General features: G+C 53.2%; 1 protein-coding gene across 1 annotated transcript in view; it reads right to left on the bottom strand.

Moving 5' to 3' along the window:
* Positions 1–6,647: 6,647 nt before the first annotated feature.
* agbl2 (AGBL carboxypeptidase 2) overlaps positions 6,648–22,833 on the bottom strand; it is a 257,815-nt gene continuing 241,629 nt past the window's right edge. The window contains exons 12-13 of the mRNA XM_059975339.1: positions 8,126–8,192; positions 6,648–6,862 (exon numbers count right to left, since the gene is read on the bottom strand). Of these exons, the coding sequence (XP_059831322.1) occupies positions 6,746–6,862; positions 8,126–8,192 (184 nt within the window). The 3' untranslated portion in view covers positions 6,648–6,745. The remainder of the gene's footprint in view (positions 6,863–8,125; positions 8,193–22,833) is intronic.

Here is a 22,833-nt window from a genome sequence, read left to right as displayed (position 1 = left end):
ACAACTCAATCCCTCACCTCTCCACAAAACTCCACACAACTCCCTCCCTCTCCTCTCCACAAAACTACACATGACTCCCTCACTCTCCTTTCCACTCCAAACGAACCCCACATGACTCCCTCCCTCTCCTCTCCACAAAACTCCCTCCCTCTCCTCTCCACAGAACTCCACACGACTCCCTCCCTCTCCTCTCCACAAAACCCCACACGACTCTCTCCCTCCCCTCTCCACAAAACTACACACGATTACCACGCTCTTCTCTCCACTCTCAACGAACCCCACACGACTCTCTCCCTCCCCTCTTCACAAAACTCCAGACGATTACCACGCTCTTCTCTCCACTCTCAACGAACCCCACACGACTCCCTCCCTCCCCTCTCCACAAAACTACACACGACTCCCTCCCCCTCCTTTCCACTGAATCCTACACAAATGCCACCCTCTCCTCTCCACTGAACCCCACACGACTCCCTCCTTCTCCTCTCCACTGAACTCCGCACATCTCCCTCCCTCTCCTCTCTACAAAACTCCATACGATTCCCTCCCTCTCCTCCCCACTGAACCCCACACAACTCCCTTACTCCCCACTTCACAAAACTCCAGACGACTCCCTCCCTCTCCTCTCCAAAAAACTCCAGACGACTCCCTCCCTCCCCTGTTCACAAAACTCCACACGACTCCCTCTGTCTCCTCTCCACAAAACTCCACACGACTCCCTCTCTCCTCTCCACAAAACTCCACACAACTCCCTCCCTCTCCTCTCCACAAAACTCCACACGACTCCCTCCCTCTCCTCTCCACAAAACTACACATGACTCCCTCCCCCTCCTCTCCACAAAACTCCACACGACTCACTCCCTCTCCTCTCCACTGAACTCCGCACATCTCCCTCCCTCTCCTCTCTACAAAACTCCATACGATTCCCTCCCTCTCCTCTCCACTGAACCCCACACAACTCCCTTACTCCCCACTTCACAAAACTCCAGACGACTCCCTCCCTCTCCTCTCCACAAAACTCCACACAACTCCCTCCCTCTCCTCTCCAAAAAACTCCAGACAACTCCCTCCCTCCCCTGTTCACAAAACGCCACACGACTCCCTCTGTCTCCTCTCCACAAAACTCCACACGACTCCCTCTGTCTCCTCTCCACAAAACTCCACACAACTCCCTCCCTCTCCTCTCCACAGATCTCCACACGACTCCCTCCCTCACCTCTCCACAGAACTCCACACGACTCCCTCCCTCACCTCTTCACTAAACTCCACACAACTCCCTCCCTCACCTCTCCACAAAACTCCACATGACTCCCTCCCTCTCCTCTCCACAAAACAACACACGACTCCCTCCCTGCCCTCTCCACTCTCCACTGAACTCCACACCACTACCTCCCTCCCCTCCCCAACGAACTCCACACAACACCCTCCGCTCTCCACCGAACTCTACACAACTCCCTCCCTCTCCTCTCCACAAAACTCCACACGACTCCATCCCTCCCCTCCACTGAACTCCACACTACACCCTCCCTCCCCTCTCAACGAATCTCCACAGGACTCCCTCCCTCCCCTGTTCACAAAACTCCACACGACTCCCTCTGTCTCCTCTCCACAAAACACCACACGACTCCCTCTCTCCTCTCCACAAAACTCCACACAACTCCCTCCCTCTCCTCTCCACAAAACTCCACACGACTCCCTCCCTCTCCTCTCCACAAAACTCCACACGACTCCCTCCCTCCCCTCCACTGAACTCCACACGACTTTCTCCCTCCCCTCCACTGAACTCCACACCACTACCTCCCTCGCCTCCCCAACGAACTCTACACACACCCTCCGCTCTCCACCGAACTCTACACAACTCCCTCCCTCTCCTCTCCACAAAACTCCACACAACTCCATCCCTCCCCTCCACTGAACTCCACACTACACCCTCCCTCCCCTCTCAACGAAGCTCCACAGGACTCCCTCTCTCTCATCTCCACAAATCTCCACACAACTCTCTCCCTCTCCTCTCCACTAAACACCACACGACTCCCTCCCTCCCCTCCACTGAACTCCACGCGACTCCCTCCCTCTCCTCTCCACAGAACTCCAAACGACTCCTTGCTTCCCTCTCCACTCTCCATTGAACTCCACACCACTACCTCCCTCCCCTCCCCAACGAACTCCACACAACACCCTCCGCTCTCCACCGAACTCTACACAACTCCCTCCCTCTCCTCTCCACAAAACTCCACACGACTCCATCCCTCCCCTCCACTGAACTCCACACTACACCCTCCCTCCTCTCTCAACGAATCTCCACAGGACTCCCTCCCTCTCCTCTCCAGAAATCTCCACACGACTCTCTCCCTCACCTCTCCACAAAACTTCAGACGACTCGCTCCCTCTCCTCTCCACAAAACTACACACGACTCCCTCCCTCTCCTCTCCACTCCAAACGAACCCCACACGACTCCCTCCCTCTCCTCTCCACAAAACTCCCTCCCTCTCCTCTCCACCAAACACCACAAGACTCCCTGCCTCCCTTCCACTGAACTCCACACGACTCCCTCCGTCTCCTCTCCACAAAACCACACAACCCCCTCCATCCACTCCCCTCCGAACTCCACACAACTCCCTCCGTCCACTCCCCACTGAACTCCACACAACTCCCTCCCTACACTCCCCACCGAACTTCACACAACCCCCTCCATCCACTCCCCACCGAACTCCACACAACTCCCTCCCTCCACTCCCCACTGAACTCCACACAACCCCCTCCATCCACTCCCCACCGAACTCCACACAACTCCCTCCCTCCACTCCCCACCGAACTCCACACAACCCCCTCCATCCACTCCCCACCAAACTCCACACAACTCCCTCCCTCCACTCCCCACCGAACTCCACACAACCCCCACCATCCACTCCCCACCGAACTCCACACAACTCCCTCCCTCCACTCACGACCGAACTTCACACAACCCCCTCCATCCACTCCCCACCGAACTCCACACAACTCCCTCCCTCCACTCCCCACCGAACTCCACACAACCCCCTCCATCCACTCCCCACCGAACTCCACACAACTCCCTCCCCTCTCCCCACCGAACTCCACACAACTCCCTCCCCTCTCCCCACCGAACCCCACACAACTCCCACCACTCTCCCTACCGAATTCCACACAACCCTCTCCCTCCCCTCTCCTCACTGAATCCCTCACAGCACCCTCCCACCACTCCCCACCGAACTCCACACAACCCCCTCCCCTCTCCCCACCAAACCCAACACAACCCCCTCCCCTCTCCCCACCGAACCCAACACAACTCCCTCTCTCCACTCCCCACTGAGCTCCAGACAACTCCCTCCCTCCACTCTCCTCTGAACTCCACACAACTCCCTTCCTCCACTCCCCACTGAACTCCACACAACTCCCTCCCTCCACTCCCCACCGAACTCCACACAACCCCCTCCATCCACTCCCCACCGAACTCCACACAACTCCCTCCCCTCTCCCCACCGAACTCCACACAACTCCCTCCCCTCTCCCCACCGAACTCCACACAACTCCCTCCCCTCTCCCCACCGAACCCCACACAACTCCCACCACTCTCCCTACCGAATTCCACACAACCCTCTCCCTCCCCTCTCCTCACTGAATCCCTCACAGCACCCTCCCACCACTCCCCACCGAACTCCACACAACCCCCTCCCCTCTCCCCACCAAACCCAACACAACCCCCTCCCCTCTCCCCACCGAACCCAACACAACTCCCTCTCTCCACTCCCCACTGAGCTCCAGACAACTCCCTCCCTCCACTCTCCTCTGAACTCCACACAACTCCCTCCCTCCACCCCCCACCGAACTCCACACAACTCCCTCCCTCCACTCCCCACCGAACTCCACACAACTCCCTCTCTCCCCTCCCACTGAACGCCACACAACTCCCTCCCTCTCCCCACCGAACTCCACACAACCCCCACCCTCCACTCCCCACCAAACTCCACACTACTCCCTCCCTCCTCTCCCCACTGAACTCCACACAAACCCCTCCATCCACTCCCCACCGAACTAAACACAACTCCCTCCCTCCATTCTCCCCACCGAACTCCACACAACTCCCTCCCTCTCCCTACCGAACACACAAACCCCTCCATCCACTCCCCACCGAACTAAACACAACTCCCTGCCTCCATTCTCCCCACCGAACTCCACACAAACCCCTCCATCCACTCCCCACCGAACTAAACACAACTCCCTCCCTCCATTCTCCCCACCGAACTCCACACAACTCCCTCCCTCTCCCTACCGAACTCCACACGACTCCCTCTCCTCTCCACTCCCCACCGAAATCCACACAACTCGCTCCCTCCACTCCCCACCGAACTCCACACAACTCCCTCCATCCACTCCCCACCGAACTCCACACAACTCCCTCCCTCCACTCCCCACCGAACTCCACACTACTCCCTCACTCCACCCCCCACCGAACTCCACACAACTCCCTCCCCTCTCCCCACCGAACTCCACACAACCCCCTCCATCCACTCCCCACCAACCTCCACACAACTCCCTCCCTTCACTCCCCACCGAACTCCACACAACTCCCTCACTCCACCCCCCACCGAACTCCACACAACTCCCTCCCCTCTCTCCACCGAACCCCACACTACTCCCACCACTCTCCCTACCGAATTCCACACAACCCTCTCCCTCCCCTCTCCTCACTGAATCCCTCACAGCACCCTCCATCCACTCCCCACCGAACTCCACACAACTCCCTCCATCCACTCCCCACCGAACTCCACACAACTCCCTCCCTCCACTCCCCACCGAACTCCACACAACCCCCTCCATCCACTCCCCACCGAACTCCACACAACTCCCTCCCTCCACTCCCCACCGAACTCCACACAACCCCCTCCATCCACTCCCCACTGAACTCCACACAACTCCCTCCCTACACTCCCAACCGAACTCCACACAACTCCCTCACTCCACCCCCCACCGAACTCCACACAACTCCCTCCCCTCTCCCCACTGAACTCCACACAACTCCCTCCTTCCACACAACCTCCTCCATCCACTCCACACCAAACTCCACACAACTTCCTGCATCCACTCCCCACCGAACACCACACAACTCCCTCCCTCCACTCCCCACCAACCTCCACACAACTCCCTCCCTCCTCTCCCCACCGAACTCCACACAACCCCCTCCATCCACTCCCCACCAACCTCCACACAACTCCCTCCCTCCTCTCCCCACCGAACTCCACACAACTCCCTCCCTCCTCTCCCCACCGAACTCCACACAACCCCCTCCCTCCTCTCCCCTCCAAACTCCACACAACCCCCTCCATCCACTCCTCACCGAACTCCACGCAACTCCCTCGCTCCACTTCCCACCAACCTCCACACAACTCCCTCCCTCCTCTCCCCACCGAACTCCATACAACTCCCTCCATCCACTCCCCACCGAACTCCACACAACACCCTCCCTCCTCTCCCCACTGAACTCCAGACTACTCCCTCTCCTCTCCACTCCCCACTGTACTCCACTCAACTCCCTCCCCTCTCCCCACCGAACCCCACACAACTCCCTCCACTATCCCCACCGAACTCCACACAACCCTCTAGCTCCCCTCTCCTTACTGAATCCCTCACAACACCCTCCCTCCACTCCCCAACGAACTCCACACATCTCCCTCTCTCCCCTCCCACTGAACACACGACTCCCTCCCTCTCCCCACCGAACTTCACACAACCCTCTCCCTCCACTCCCCACCGAACTCCACACAACTCCCTCCCTCCACTCCCCACTGAACTCCACACAACCCCCTCCCTCCACTCCCCACCGAACTAAACACAACTCCCTCCCTCCACTCCCCACCGAACTCCACACAACTCCCTCCCTCCACTGCCCACCGAACTCCACACAACTCCCTCCCTCCTCTCCCCACCGAACTCCACACAACTCCCTCCCTCCTCTCCCCACCGAACTCCACACAACTCCCTCCCTCCACTCCCCACCGAACTCCACACAACTCCCTCCCTACACTCTCCACAGAACGCCACACAACTCCCTCCCTCCTCTCCCCACCGAACTCCACACAACTCCCTCCCTACACTCCCCACAGAATGCCACACAACTCCCTCCCTCCACTCCCCACCGAACTCCACACAACTCCCTCCTCCACTCCCCACCGAACTCCACACAACTACCTCCCTCCACTCCCCAACGAAATCCACACAACTCCCTCGCCTCTCCCCACCGAACTCCACACAACTCCCTCCCTCCCCTCTCCCCACCGAACTCCACAGAACTACCTCCCTCCACTCTCCACCGAACTAAACACAACTACCTCCCACCTCTCCCCACTGAACTCCACACAACTCCCTCCCTCCTCTCCCCACCGAACTCCACACAACTCCCTCCTCCACTCCCCACCGAACTCCACACAACTACCTCCCTCCACTCCCCAACGAAATCCACACAACTCCCTCGCCTCTCCCCACCGAACTCCACACAACTCCCTCCCTCCCCTCTCCCCACTGAACTCCACAGAACTCCCTCCCTCCTTTCTCTAACCCACACACACCTCCACTCTCCTCCAAACTCCAGACACTTCCTTCCCTCTCTCCAAACCCTCCACACTACTCCTCTCCATCCCCTTGCTACGCTGCACCGTGTACCCTCATGTCTGCTGCCCCTCCATCCCGCAGGCCCTCTGGCCCCTCCATCTTTCAGGGAGTGACTCTCACTCAACGCACCGTCAGGAGCTTTGCCGGATCAGCTGCTGATGGTCTGTTGAGGAGCAGACGCTGTCGTAGTTGATTCCTCTCCCTCCTGCTCCTCAGCCTCTTTTTCTTCTGGTGAACCTGTGTGGAGGGAGCAGGGGTAAGGATGGGTTTGGTGGGGGTTCCTTTCCACCCAGGACCTGAGATTTACAGGGGCACATAAGGCTCACCCACGGCCACAACATGGATCTGACCTTGGCTTTCGGGAGCTGTGGTGTGTCCCGAGACCCATTCCACTCTCCCGCAGACTCACCAGCAATGAACGCAGCAGGAGTCAGGCCAACATGTGCCCTTTGGGATGAAAGGTAAGGGCAGCAAATCAAAAGGGCTTTGTGTCAAACGATATTAGGTTCAGATAATGGGAAATATCACTTGTATTAGGGTCAAATAATGGGAAATATCACATGTAATAGGGTCAGATAATGGGAAATATCACATGTAATAGGGTCAGATAATGGGAAATATCACATGTATTAGGGTCAGATAATGGGAAATATCACATGTAATAGGGTCAGATAATGGGAAATATCACATGTAATAGGGTCAGATAATGGGAAATATCACATGTATTAGGGTCAGATAATGGGAAATATCACTTGTATTAGGGTCAAATAATGGGAAATATCACATGTAATAGGGTCAGATAATGGGAAATATCACATGTAATAGGGTCAGATAATGGGAAATATCACATGTAATAGGGTCAGATAATGGGAAATATCACATGTAATAGGGTCAGATAATGGGAAATATCACATGTAATAGGGTCAGATAATGGGAAATATCACATGTAATAGGGTCAGATAATGGGAAATATCACATGTATTAAGGTCAGATAATGGGAAATATCACATGTAATAGGGTCAGATAATGGGAAATATCACATGTAATAGGGTCAGATAATGGGAAATATCACATGTAATAGGGTCAGATAATGGGAAATATCATGTGTATTAGGGTCAGATAATGGGAAATATCACATGTATTAAGGTCAGATAATGGGAAATATCACATGTATTAGGGTCAGATAATGGGAAATATCATGTGTATTAGGGTCAGATAATGGGAAATGTCGCATGCGTTAGTTACAAGGGAGCTGAAAGCCCAGGAGGTACTTCAGGACTATGGAAATTGGAGAGGGGTACCTCAGAACCAGAGTCAAATTCATATCACTGGCATTTGTTGTTTTGCAGCATGTTTCCATGGAAACTAATGGAGGTGTTGAAAGTGAGGCATATATTCTGGATCTCAAGGAATAGTGGAGGAGAGGTAGCAGGCACTCAAACTCTAACTCCCCATCCATATCCCTGATGTAGCTACATACACGTTGACTGTTGCCTTTACCTTTACAGCAAGTCTCATTAAGTGTGTGGGAGGCCCGTCTGACTCAGTGCTGTTTGATCCACTGGTGCTGTACAAAGGAGAGAGAGAGTAATGTCAACAAATCTGATAGTGTGAGCAAACCTGCATCACATACACCCATCAGCCAACAAAACCGGTACACGCTGAGACTTCATAATCTCCCTGGACACCACCCATACGCTGTACACCATATGCATAGTTACACACACCTTGCACCGTACACATTGCACTGACTGCACATGCACAAACGCTGCCCCATGCGATGTTGACAGACACACATCTGCAAAGAGGAGGGAAAGCGGGATCACATATGGGAGAGTCATGAGACCAACAGACCACCTGTGTTAAATGTGGACCAGATTGGAAATGTGGCACAGTTTGCTTTGCAAATACAGTGGAGGCATTTTTATATAAAACGCTGGTGATGCCACATTTGGAAAACGGTGTTCAGATTTGGTCTCTCTGCTATAGGAAAGTTGTTATTAAACTCGGATGAGTGGACAGAAATTTATATAAGGAGAGGGTGGACAGACTGTGACATTACTCACTGGGGAGATGGTGGACAGACTGTGACATTATTCACTGGGGAGATGGTGGACAGACTGTGACATTACTCACTGGGCTGAGGGTGGAAAGACTGTGACTGTATTCACTGGGGAGATGGTGGACAGACTGTGACATTACTCACTGGGGAGATGGTGGACAGACTGTGACATTATTCACTGGGGAGATGGTGGACAGACTGTGACATTACTCACTGGGGTGAGTGTGGACAGACTGTGACATTACTCACTGGGGAGAGAGTGGACAGACTGACATGATTCACTGGGGAGAGAGTGGACCGACTGTGACTGTATTCACTGGGGTGAGGGTGGGCAGACTGTGACATTACTCACTGGGGAGAGGGTGGACTGACTGTGACTGTATTCACTGGGGAGAGAGTGGACAGACTGTGACATTATTCGCTGGGGTGAGGGTGGACAGACTGTGACTGTATTCACTGGGGAGATGGTGGACAGACTGAGACTGTATTCACAGGGGTGAGGGTCGACAGACTGTGCCATTACTCACGGGGGTGACGGTGGACAGGATGTGACTGTTTTCACTGGGGAGAGGGTAGACAGACAGTGACATTATTCACTGGGGTGAGGGTGGACAGACTGTGACATTATTCACTGGGAAGAGGGTGGACAGACTGTGACATTACTCACTGGGAGAGGATGGACAGACTGTGACATTATTCACCGGGGAGAGGGTGGACAGACTGTGACATTACTCACTGGGGAGAGTGGACAGACAGTGACTGTATTCACTGGGGTGAGGGTGGACAGACTGTGACATTATTCACTGGGGAGAGGGTGGACAGACTGTGACATTACTCACTGGGAGAGGATGGACAGACTGTGACATTATTCACCGGGGAGAGGGTGGACAGAATGTGACTGTATTCACTGGGGTGAGTGTGGACAGACTGTGACAGTATTCACTGGGGTGAGGGAGGACAGACTGTGACAGTATTCACTGGGGTGAGGGAGGACAGACTGTAACATTACACACTGGGGTGAGTGTGGACAGAGTGTGACTGTATTCACTGGGGAGAGGGTGGACAGAGTGTGACATTATTCACAGGGGTGAGTGTGGACAGAGTGTGACATTATTCACTGGGAAGAGGGTGGACAGACTGTGACTGTATTCACCGGGGTGAGTGTGGACAGACTGTGACATTACTCACTGGGGTGAGGGTGGACAGACTGTGACTGTATTCACTGGGGTGAGGGAGGACAGACTGTGACATTACTCACGGGGGTGACGGTGGACAGAATGAGACTGTTTTCACTGGGGAGAGGGTAGACAGACTGTGACGTTATTCACTGGGGAGAGTGTGGACAGACTGTGACATTACTCACTGGTGAGAGGGTGGACAGACTATGACATTATTCACAGGGGTGAGGGTGGACAGACTGTGACATTATTCACTGGGGTGAGGGTGCACAAACTGTGACTCTATTCACTCGGTTGAGGGTGGACAGACTGTAACATTACTCACTGGGGAGATGGTGGACAGACTGTGACATTACTCACTGGGGTGAGGGTGGACAGACTGTGACATTATTCACTGGGGAGAGTGTGGACAGACTGTGACATTACTCACTGGTGAGAGGGTGGACAGACTATGACATTATTCACAGGGGTGAGGGTGGACAGACTGTGACATTATTCACTGGGGTGAGGGTGCACAAACTGTGACTCTATTCACTCGGTTGAGGGTGGACAGACTGTAACATTACTCACTGGGGAGATGGTGGATAGACTGTGACATTACTCACTGGGGTGAGGGTGGACAGACTGTGACTGTATTCACTGGGGTGAGGGAGGACAGAGTGTAACATTACTCACTGGGGTGAGTGTGGACAGAGTGTGACATTATTACTGGGGAGAGGGTGGACAGACTGCGACATTACTCACTGGGGAGAGGGTGGACAGACTGTGACATTACTCACTGGGAGAGGGTGGACAGACTGTGACATTACTCACTGGGGAGAGGGCGGACAGACAGTGACATTATTCACTGGGGTGAGGGTGTACAGACTGTGACATTATTCACTGGGGAGAGGGTGTACAGACTGTGACATTATTCACTGGGAGAGGGTGGACAGACTGTGACATTACTCACTGGGAGAGGGTGGACAGACTGTGACATTATTCACTGGGGTGAGGGTGTACAGACTGTGACATTACTCACTGGTGAGAGGGTGTACAGACTGTGACATTACTCACTGGGAGAGGGTGGACAGACTGTGACATTATTCACTGGGGTGAGGGTGCACAGACTGTGACATTATTCACTGGGGTGAGGGTGTACAGACTGTGATTCTATTCACAGGGTTGCGGGAGGACAGACTGTGACATTACCCACTGGGAGAGTGTGGACAGACTGTGACATTATTCACTGGGGAGAGGGTGGATTGACTGTGACGTTTACTGGGGAGAGGGAGGACAGACTGTGACATTACTCACTGTGGAGAGGGTGGACAGACTGTGTCATTATTCACTGGGGTGTGGGTAGACAGACTGTGACTGTATTCACTGGGGAGATGGTGGACAGACTGTGACATTATTCACTGGGGTGTGGGTGGACAGACTGTGACATTATTCACTGGGGTGAGGGTGGACAGACTGTGACATTATTCACTGGGGAGAGGGTGGACAGACTGCAACATTACTCACTGGGGAGAGGGTGGACAGACTGTGACATTACTCACTGGGAGAGGGTGGACAGACTGTGACATTACTCACTGGGGAGAGGGTGGACAGACAGTGACATTATTCACTGGGGTGAGGGTGTACAGACTGTGACATTATTCACTGGGGAGAGGGTGTACAGACTGTGACATTATTCACTGGGAGAGGGTGGACAGACTGTGACATTACTCACTGGGAGAGGGTGGACAGACTGTGACATTACCAACTGGGGTGAGGGTGGACAGACTGTGACTGTATTCACTGGCGTGAGGGAGGACAGACTGTGACATTACTCACGGGGGTGACGGTGGACAGAATGTGACTGTATTCACTGGGGAGAGGGTAGACAGACAGTGACATTATTCACTGGGGAGAGTGTGGACAGACTGTGACATTACTCACTGGTGAGAGGGTGGACAGACTATGACATTATTCACAGGGGTGAGGGTGGACAGACTGTGACATTATTCACTGGGGTGAGGGTGCACAAACTGTGACTATTCACTCGGTTGAGGGTGGACAGACTGTAACATTACACACTGGGGAGATGGTGGACAGACTGTGACATTACTCACTGGGGTGAGGGTGGACAGACTGTGACATTATTCACTGGGGAGAGTGTGGACAGACTGTGACATTACTCACTGGTGAGAGGGTGGACAGACTATGACATTATTCACAGGGGTGAGGGTGGACAGACTGTGACATTATTCACTGGGGTGAGGGTGCACAAACTGTGACTCTATTCACTCGGTTGAGGGTGGACAGACTGTAACATTACTCACTGGGGAGATGGTGGACAGACTGTGACATTACTCACTGGGGTGAGGGTGGACAGACTGTGACATTACTCACGGGGGTGAGGGTGGACAGAGTGTAACATTACTCACTGGGGTCAGTGTGGACAGAGTGTGACATTATTACTGGGGAGAGGGTGGACAGACTGTGACTGTATTCACTGGGGAGAGAGTGGACAGACTGTGACATTACTCACTGGGGTGAGGGTGGACAGACTGTGACTGTATTCACTGGGGTGAGGGAGGACAGACTGTGACATTACTCACGGGGGTGAGGGTGGACAGAATGTGACTGTTTTCACTGGGGAGAGGGTAGACAGAAAGTGACATTATTCACTGGGGAGAGTGTGGACAGACTGTGACATTACTCACTGGTGAGAGGGTGGACAGACTATGACATTATTCACAGGGGTGAGGGTGGACAGACTGTGACATTATTCACTGGGGTGAGGGTGGACAGACTGTGACATTATTCACTGGGGAGAGTGTGGACAGACTGTGACATTACTCACTGGTGAGAGGGTGGACAGACTATGACATTATTCACAGGGGTGAGGGTGGACAGACTGTGACATTATTCACTGGGGTGAGGGTGCACAAACTGTGACTCTATTCACTCGGTTGAGGGTGGACAGACTGTAACATTACTCACTGGGGAGATGGTGGACAGACTGTGACATTACTCACTGGGGTGAGGGTGGACAGACTGTGACATTATTCACTGGGGAGAGTGTGGACAGACTGTGACATTACTCACTGGTGAGAGGGTGGACAGACTATGACATTATTCACAGGGGTGAGGGTGGACAGACTGTGACATTATTCACTGGGGTGAGGGTGCACAAACTGTGACTCTATTCACTCGGTTGAGGGTGGACAGATGGTAACATTACTCACTGGGGAGATGGTGGATAGACTGTGACATTACTCACTGGGGTGAGGGTGGACAGACTGTGACTGTATTCACTGGGGTGAGGGAGGACAGAGTGTAACATTACTCACTGGGGTGAGTGTGGACAGAGTGTGACATTATTACTGGGGAGAGGGTGGACAGACTGCGACATTACTCACTGGGGAGAGGGGGAACAGACTGTGACATTACTCACTGGGAGAGGGTGGACAGACTGTGACATTACTCACTGGGGAGAGGGTGGACAGACTGTGACATTACTCACTGGGGGGAGGGTGGACAGACTGTGACATTACTCACTGGGGAGAGGGTGGACAGACTGTGACATTATTCACTGGGGTGAGGGTGTACAGAATGTGACATTATTCACTGGGGAGAGGGTGTACAGACTGTGACATTATTCACTGGGAGAGGGTGGACAGACTGTGACATTATTCACTGGGGTGAGGGTGCACAGACTGTGACTCTATTCACAGGGTTGCGGGAGGACAGACTGTGACATTACCCACTGGGGAGAGGGTGGACAGACTGTGACATTACTCACTGGGAGAGTGTGGACAGACTGTGACATTATTCACTGGGGAGAGGGTGGACTGACTGTGACGTTTACTGGGGAGATGGTGGACAGACTGTGACATTATTCACTGGGGTGTGGGTGGACAGACAGTGACATTATTCACTGAAGAGTGGGTGGACAGACTGCGACATTACTCACTGGGGAGAGGGTGGACAGACTGTGACATTACTCACTGGGAGAGGGTGGACAGACTGTGACATTACCCACTGGGAGAGTGTGGACAGACTGTGACATTATTCACTGGGGAGAGGGTGGACAGACTGTGACATTACTCACTGGGGTGTGGGTGGACAGACTGTGACATTATTCACTGGGGTGTGGGTGGACAGACTGCGACATTACTCACTGGGGAGAGGGTGGACAGACTGTGACATTACTCACTGGGAGAGGGTGGAAAGACTGTGACATTACTCACTGGGGAGAGGGTGGACAGACAGTGACATTATTCACTGGGGTGAGGGTGTACAGACTGTGACATTATTCACTGGGGTGAGGGTGGACAGACTGTGACATTATTCACTGGGAGAGGGTGGACAGACTGTGACATTACTCACTGGGAGAGGGTGGACAGACTGTGACATTATTCACTGGGGTGAGTGTGGACAGACTGTGACATTATTCACTGGGGTGAGGGTGCACAGACTGTGACTCTATTCACAGGGTTGCGGGAGGACAGACTGTGACATTCCCCACTGGGAGAGTGTGGACAGACTGTGACATTATTCACTGGGGAGTGGGTGGACTGACTGTGACGTTTACTGGGGAGAGGGAGGACAGACTGTGACATTACTCACTGGGGAGAGGGTGGACAGACTGTGTCATTATTCACTGGGGTGAGGGTAGACAGACTGTGACTGTATTCACTGGGGAGATGGTGGACAGACTGTGACATTATTCACTGGGGAGAGGGTGGACAGACTGTGACATTATTCACTGGGGTGAGGGTGGACAGACTGTGACATTATTCACTGGGGAGAGGGTGGACAGACTATGACATTATTCACTGGGGAGAGGGTGGACTGACTGTGACGTTTACTGGGGAGAGGGAGGACAGACTGTGACATTACTCACTGGGGAGAGGGTGGACAGACTGTGTCATTATTCACTGGGGTGAGGGTAGACAGACTGTGACTGTATTCACTGGGGAGATGGTGGACAGACTGACATTATTCACTGGGGTGAGGGTGCACAAACTGTGACTCTATTCACTGGGTTGAGGGTGGACAGACTGTAACATTACTCACTGGGGAGATGGTGGACAGACTGTGACATTACTCACTGGGGTGAGGGTGGACAGACTGTAACATTACTCACTGGGGAGATGGTGGACAGACTGTGACATTACTCACTGGGGTGAGGGTGGACAGACTGTGACATTATTCACTGGGGAGAGGGTGGACAGACTGTGAGATTATTCACTGGGGTGAGGGTGGACAGACTGTGACATTATTGACTGGGGTGAGGGTGGACAGACTGACATGATTCACAGGGGAGAGAGTGGACCGACTGTGACTGTATTCACTGGGGTGAGGGTGGGCAGACTGTGACATTACTCACTGGGGAGAGGGTGGACTGTCTGTGACTGTATTCACTGGGGAGAGAGTGGACGGACTGTGACATTATTCGCTGGGGTGAGGGTGGACAGACTGTGACTGTATTCACTGGGGAGATGGTGGACAGACTGAGACTGTATTCACTGGGGTGTGGGTGGACAGACTGTGACATTATTCACTGGGGAGAGGGTGGACAGACTGTGACATTATTCACTGGGGTGAGGGTGGACAGACTGTAACATTATTCACTGGGGAGAGGGTGGACAGACTGCAACATTACTCACTGGGGAGAGGGTGGACAGACTGTGACATTACTCACTGGGGAGATGGTGGACAGACTGTGACATTACTCACTGGGGTGAGGGTGGACAGACTGTGACATTATTCACTGGGGTGAGGGAGGACAGAGTGTAACATTACTCACTGGGGTGAGTGTGGACAGAGTGTGACATTATTACTGGGGAGAGGGTGGACAGACTGTGACTGTATTCACTGGGGAGAGAGTGGACAGACTGTGACATTATTCGCTGGGGTGAGGGTGGACAGACTGTGACTGTATTCACTGGGGAGATGGTGGACAGACTGAGACTGAATTCACAGGGGTGAGGGTCGACAGACTGTGCCATTACTCACGGGGGTGACGGTGGACAGGATGTGACTGTTTTCACTGGGGAGAGGGTAGACAGACAGTGACATTATTCACTGGGGTGAGGGTGGACAGACTGTGACATTATTCACTGGGAAGAGGGTGGACAGACTGTGACATTACTCACTGGGAGAGGATGGACAGACTGTGACATTATTCACCGGGGAGAGGGTGGACAGACTGTGACATTACTCACTGGGGAGAGTGGACAGACAGTGACTGTATTCACTGGGGTGAGGGTGGACAGACTGTGACATTATTCACTGGGGAGAGGGTGGACAGACTGTGACATTACTCACTGGGAGAGGATGGACAGACTGTGACATTATTCACCGGGGAGAGGGTGGACAGAATGTGACTGTATTCACTGGGGTGAGTGTGGACAGACTGTGACAGTATTCACTGGGGAGAGGGTGGACAGACTGTGACTGTATTCACTGGGGTGAGGGAGGACAGACTGTAACATTACTCACTGGGGTGAGTGTGGACAGAGTGTGACTGTATTCACTGGGGAGAGGGTGGACAGAGTGTGACATTATTCACAGGGGTGAGTGTGGACAGAGTGTGACATTATTCACTGGGGAGAGGGTGGACAGACTGTGACTGTATTCACCGGGGTGAGTGTGGACAGACTGTGACATTACTCACTGGGGTGAGGGTGGACAGACTGTGACTGTATTCACTGGGGTGAGGGAGGACAGACTGTGACATTACTCACGGGGGTGAGGGTGGACAGAATGTGACTGTTTTCACTGGGGAGAGGGTAGACAGAAAGTGACATTATTCACTGGGGAGAGTGTGGACAGACTGTGACATTACTCACTGGTGAGAGGGTGGACAGACTATGACATTATTCACAGGGGTGAGGGTGGACAGACTGTGGCATTATTCACTGGGGTGAGGGTGGACAGACTGTGACATTATTCACTGGGGAGAGTGTGGACAGACTGTGACATTACTCACTGGTGAGAGGGTGGACAGACTATGACATTATTCACAGGGGTGAGGGTGGACAGACTGTGACATTATTCACTGGGGTGAGGGTGCACAAACTGTGACTCTATTCACTCGGTTGAGGGTGGACAGACTGTAACATTACTCACTGGGGAGATGGTGGACAGACTGTGACATTACTCACTGGGGTGAGGGTGGACAGACTGTGACATTATTCACTGGGGAGAGTGTGGACAGACTGTGACATTACTCACTGGTGAGAGGGTGGACAGACTATGACATTATTCACAGGGGTGAGGGTGGACAGACTGTGACATTATTCACTGGGGTGAGGGTGCACAAACTGTGACTCTATTCACTCGGTTGAGGGTGGACAGACTGTAACATTACTCACTGGGGAGATGGTGGATAGACTGTGACATTACTCACTGGGGTGAGGGTGGACAGACTGTGACTGTATTCACTGGGGTGAGGGAGGACAGAGTGTAACATTACTCACTGGGGTGAGTGTGGACAGAGTGTGACATTATTACTGGGGAGAGGGTGGACAGACTGCGACATTACTCACTGGGGAGAGGGTGGACAGACTGTGACATTACTCACTGGGAGAGGGTGGACAGACTGTGACATTACTCACTGGGGAGAGGGTGGACAGACTGTGACATTACTCACTGGGGAGAGGGTGGACAGACAGTGACATTATTCACTGGGGTGAGGGTGTACAGAATGTGACATTATTCACTGGGGAGAGGGTGTACAGAGTGTGACATTATTCACTGGGAGAGGGTGGACAGACTGTGACATTACTCACTGGGAGAGGGTGGACAGACTGTGACATTATTCACTGGGGTGAGGGTGCACAGACTGTGACTCTATTCACAGGGTTGCGGGAGGACAGACTGTGACATTACCCACTGGGGAGAGGGTGGACAGACTGTGACATTACTCACTGGGAGAGTGTGGACAGACTGTGACATTATTCACTGGGGAGAGGGTGGACTGACTGTGACGTTTACTGGGGAGATGGTGGACAGACTGTGACATTATTCACTGGGGTGTGGGTGGACAGACAGTGACATTATTCACTGAAGAGTGGGTGGACAGACTGCGACATTACTCACTGGGGAGAGGGTGGACAGACTGTGACATTACTCACTGGGAGAGGGTGGACAGACTGTGACATTACCCACTGGGAGAGTGTGGACAGACTGTGACATTATTCACTGGGGAGAGGGTGGACTGACTGAGACGTTTACTGGGGAGAGGGAGGACAGACTGTGACATTACTCACTGGGGAGAGGGTGGACAGACTGTGTCATTATTCACTGGGGTGAGGGTAGACAGACTGTGACTGTATTCACTGGGGAGATGGTGGACAGACTGTGACATTATTCACTGGGGTGTGGGTGGACAGACTGTGACATTATTCACTGGGGAGAGGGTGGACATACTGTGACATTACTCACTGGGGTGTGGGTGGACAGACTGTGACATTATTCACTGGGGTGTGGGTGGACAGACTGCGACATTACTCACTGGGGAGAGGGTGGACAGACTGTGACATTACTCACTGGGAGAGGGTGGAAAGACTGTGACATTACTCACTGGGGAGAGGGTGTACAGACAGTGACATTATTCACTGGGGTGAGGGTGGACAGACTGTGACATTATTCACTGGGAGAGGGTGGACAGACTGTGACATTACTCACTGGGAGAGGGTGGACAGACTGTGACATTATTCACTGGGGTGAGTGTGAACAGACTGTGACATTATTCACTGGGGTGAGGGTGCACAGACTGTGACTCTATTCACAGGGTTGCGGGAGGACAGACTGTGACATTCCCCACTGGGAGAGTGTGGACAGACTGTGACATTATTCACTGGGGAGTGGGTGGACTGACTGTGACGTTTACTGGGGAGAGGGAGGACAGACTGTGACATTCCTCACTGGGGAGAGGGTGGACAGACTGTGTCATTATTCACTGGGGTGAGGGTAGACAGACTGTGACTGTATTCACTGGGGAGATGGTGGACAGACTGTGACATTATTCACTGGGGAGAGGGTGGACAGACTGTGACATTATTCACTGGGGTGAGGGTGGACAGACTGTGACATTATTCACTGGGGAGAGGGTGGACAGACTATGACATTATTCACTGGGGAGAGGGTGGACTGACTGTGACGTTTACTGGGGAGAGGGAGGACAGACTGTGACATTACTCACTGGGGAGAGGGTGGACAGACTGTGTCATTATTCACTGGGGTGAGGGTAGACAGACTGTGACTGTATTCACTGGGGAGATGGTGGACAGACTGACATTATTCACTGGGGTGAGGGTGCACAAACTGTGACTCTATTCACTGGGTTGAGGGTGGACAGACTGTAACATTACTCACTGGGGAGATGGTGGACAGACTGTGACATTACTCACTGGGGTGAGGGTGGACAGACTGTAACATTACTCACTGGGGAGATGGTGGACAGACTGTGACATTACTCACTGGGGTGAGGGTGGACAGACTGTGACATTATTCACTGGGGAGAGGGTGGACAGACTGTGAGATTATTCACTGGGGTGAGGGTGGACAGACTGTGACATTATTGACTGGGGTGAGGGTGGACAGACTGACATGATTCACAGGGGAGAGAGTGGACCGACTGTGACTGTATTCACTGGGGTGAGGGTGGGCAGACTGTGACATTACTCACTGGGGAGAGGGTGGACTGTCTGTGACTGTATTCACTGGGGAGAGAGTGGACGGACTGTGACATTATTCGCTGGGGTGAGGGTGGACAGACTGTGACTGTATTCACTGGGGAGATGGTGGACAGACTGAGACTGTATTCACTGGGGTGTGGGTGGACAGACTGTGACATTATTCACTGGGGAGAGGGTGGACAGACTGCGACATTACTCACTGGGGAGAGGGTGGACAGACTGTGACATTACTCACTGGGAGAGGGTGGACAGACTGTGACATTACTCACTGGGGAGAGGGCGGACAGACAGTGACATTATTCACTGGGGTGAGGGTGTACAGACTGTGACATTATTCACTGGGGAGAGGGTGTACAGACTGTGACATTATTCACTGGGAGAGGGTGGACAGACTGTGACATTACTCACTGGGAGAGGGTGGACAGACTGTGACATTATTCACTGGGGTCAGGGTGGACAGACTGTGACATTACTCACTGGGAGAGGGTGGACAGACTGTGACATTATTCACTGGGGTCAGGGTGGACAGACTGTGACATTATTCACTGGGAGAGGGTGGACAGACTGTGACATTACTCACTGGGAGAGGGTGGACAGACTGTGACATTATTCACTGGGGTCAGGGTGGACAGACTGTGACATTATTCACTGGGAGAGGGTGGACAGACTGTGACATTACTCACTGGGAGAGGGCGGACAGACTGTGACATTATTCACTGGGGTCAGGGTGGACAGACTGTGACATTATTCACTGGGGAGAGGGTGGACTGACTGTGACGTTTACTGGGGAGAGGGAGGACAGACTGTGACATTATTCACTGGGGTGTGGGTGGACAGACTGTGACATTATTCACTGGGGAGAGGGTGGACAGACTGCGACATTACTCACTGGGGAGAGGGTGGACAGACTGTGACATTACTCACTGGGAGAGGGTGGACAGACTGTGACATTATTCACTGGGGTGAGGGTGCACAGACTGTGACATTATTCACTGGGAGAGTGTGGACAGACTGTGACATTACTCACTGGGAGAGGGTGGACAGACTGTGACATTATTCACTGGGGTGAGTGTGGACATACTGTGACTGTATTCACTGGGGAGAGGGTGGACAGACTGTGGCATTATTCACTGGGAGAGGGTGGACAGACTGTGACATTACTCACTGGGAGAGGGTGGACAGACTGTGACATTATTCACTGGGGTGAGGGTGTACAGACAGTGACTCTATTCACAGGGTTGCGGGAGGACAGACTGTGACATTACCCACTGGGAGAGTGTGGACAGACTGTGACATTATTCACTGGGGAGAGGGTGGACTGACTGTGACGTTTACTGGGGAGAGGGAGGACAGACTGTGACATTACTCACTGGGGAGAGGGTGGACAGACTGTGTCATTATTCACTGGGGTGAGGGTAGACAGACTGTGATTGTATTCACTGGGGAGATGGTGGACAGACTGTGACATTATTCACTGGGGTGAGGGTGGACAGACTGCGACATTACTCACTGGGGAGAGGGTGGACAGATTGTGACATTACTCACTGGGGAGAGGGTGGACAGACAGTGACATTATTCACTGGGGTGAGGGTGTACAGACTGTGACATTATTCACTGGGGAGAGGGTGTACAGACTGTGACATTATTCACTGGGAGAGGGTGGACAGACTGTGACATTACTCACTGGGAGAGGGTGGACAGACTGTGACATTATTCACTGGGGAGAGGGTGGACTGACTGTGACGTTTACTGGGGAGAGGGAGGACAGATTGTGACATTACTCACTGGGGAGAGGGTGGACAGACTGTGTCATTATTCACTGGGGTGAGGGTGCACAAACTGTGACTCTATTCACGGGGTTGAGGGTGGACAGACTGTGACATTACTCACTGGGGTGAGGGTGGACAGACTGTGACATTATTCACTGGGGAGAGGGTGGACAGACTGTGACATTATTCACTGGGGTGAGGGTGGACAGACTGTGACATTATTGACTGGGGTGAGGGTGGACAGACTGTGGCATTATTCACTGGGGAGAGGATGGACAGACTGTGACATTATTCGCTGGGGTGAGGGTGGACAGACCTTGACTGTATTGACTGGGGAGATTTTGGACAAACTATGACATTATTCTCTGGGGTGAGGGTGGACAGACTGTGACTGCATTCACTGGGGAGAGGGTGGACAGACTGTGACATTACCCACTGTGGTGAGGGTGGACAGACTGTGACTGTATTCACTGGGGTGAGGGAGGACAGACTGTGACATTACTCACGGGGTGACGGTGGACAGAATGTGACTGTTTTCACTGGGGTGAAGGTGGTCAGACTGTGACATTATTCACTGTGGTGAGGGTAGACAGACAGTGACATTATTCACTGGGGTGAGGGTGGACAGACTGTGACTGTATTCACTGGGGTGAAGGTGGTCAGACTGTGACATTATTCACTGGGGTGAGGGTGGACAGACTGTGACATTACTCACTGGGTTGAGGGTGGTCAGACTGTGACTGTATTCACTGGGGAGAGGGTGGACTGACTGTGACGTTTACTGGGGAGAGGGTGGACAGACTGTGACATTACTCACTGGGGTGAGGGTGGACAGACTGTGACATTACTCACTGGGGTGAGGGTGGACAGACTGTGACTGTATTCACTGGGGAGAGGGTGGACAGACTGTGACATTACTCACTGGGGTGAGGGTGGACAGACTGTGACATTATTCACTGGGGTGAGGGTGGACAGACTGTGACATTACTCACTGGGTTGAGGGTGGACAGACTGTGACTGTATTCACTGGGGTGTGGGTGGACAGACTGCGACATTACTCACTGGTGAGAGGGTGGACAGACTATGACATTATTCACTGGGGTGAGGGAGGACAGACTGTGACATTATTCACTGGGGTGTGGGTGGACAGACTGCGACATTACTCACTGGTGAGAGGGTGGACAGACTATGACATTATTCACTGGGTTGAGGGTGGACAGACTGTGACATTATTCACTGGGGAGAGGGTGGACTGACTGTGACGTTTACTGGGGAGAGGGTGGACAGACTGTGACATTACTCACTGGGGAAAGGGTGGACAGACTGTGTCATTATTCACTGGGGTGAGGGTAGACAGACTGTGACTGTATTCACTGGGGAGATGGTGGACAGAATGTGACTGTATTCACTGGGGTGAGGGTGGACAGACTGTGACATTATTCACTGGGGAGAGTGTGGACAGACTGTGACATTACTCACTGGTGAGAGGGTGGACAGACTGTGACATTACTCACTGGGG

Source organism: Hypanus sabinus, chromosome 7 (genome assembly GCF_030144855.1).
Source record: "Hypanus sabinus isolate sHypSab1 chromosome 7, sHypSab1.hap1, whole genome shotgun sequence".
Lineage (NCBI taxonomy): Eukaryota > Metazoa > Chordata > Chondrichthyes > Myliobatiformes > Dasyatidae > Hypanus > Hypanus sabinus.
Note: the sequence above shows the minus strand (reverse complement) of the source record. Positions and strands in the feature narration are given on the sequence as shown.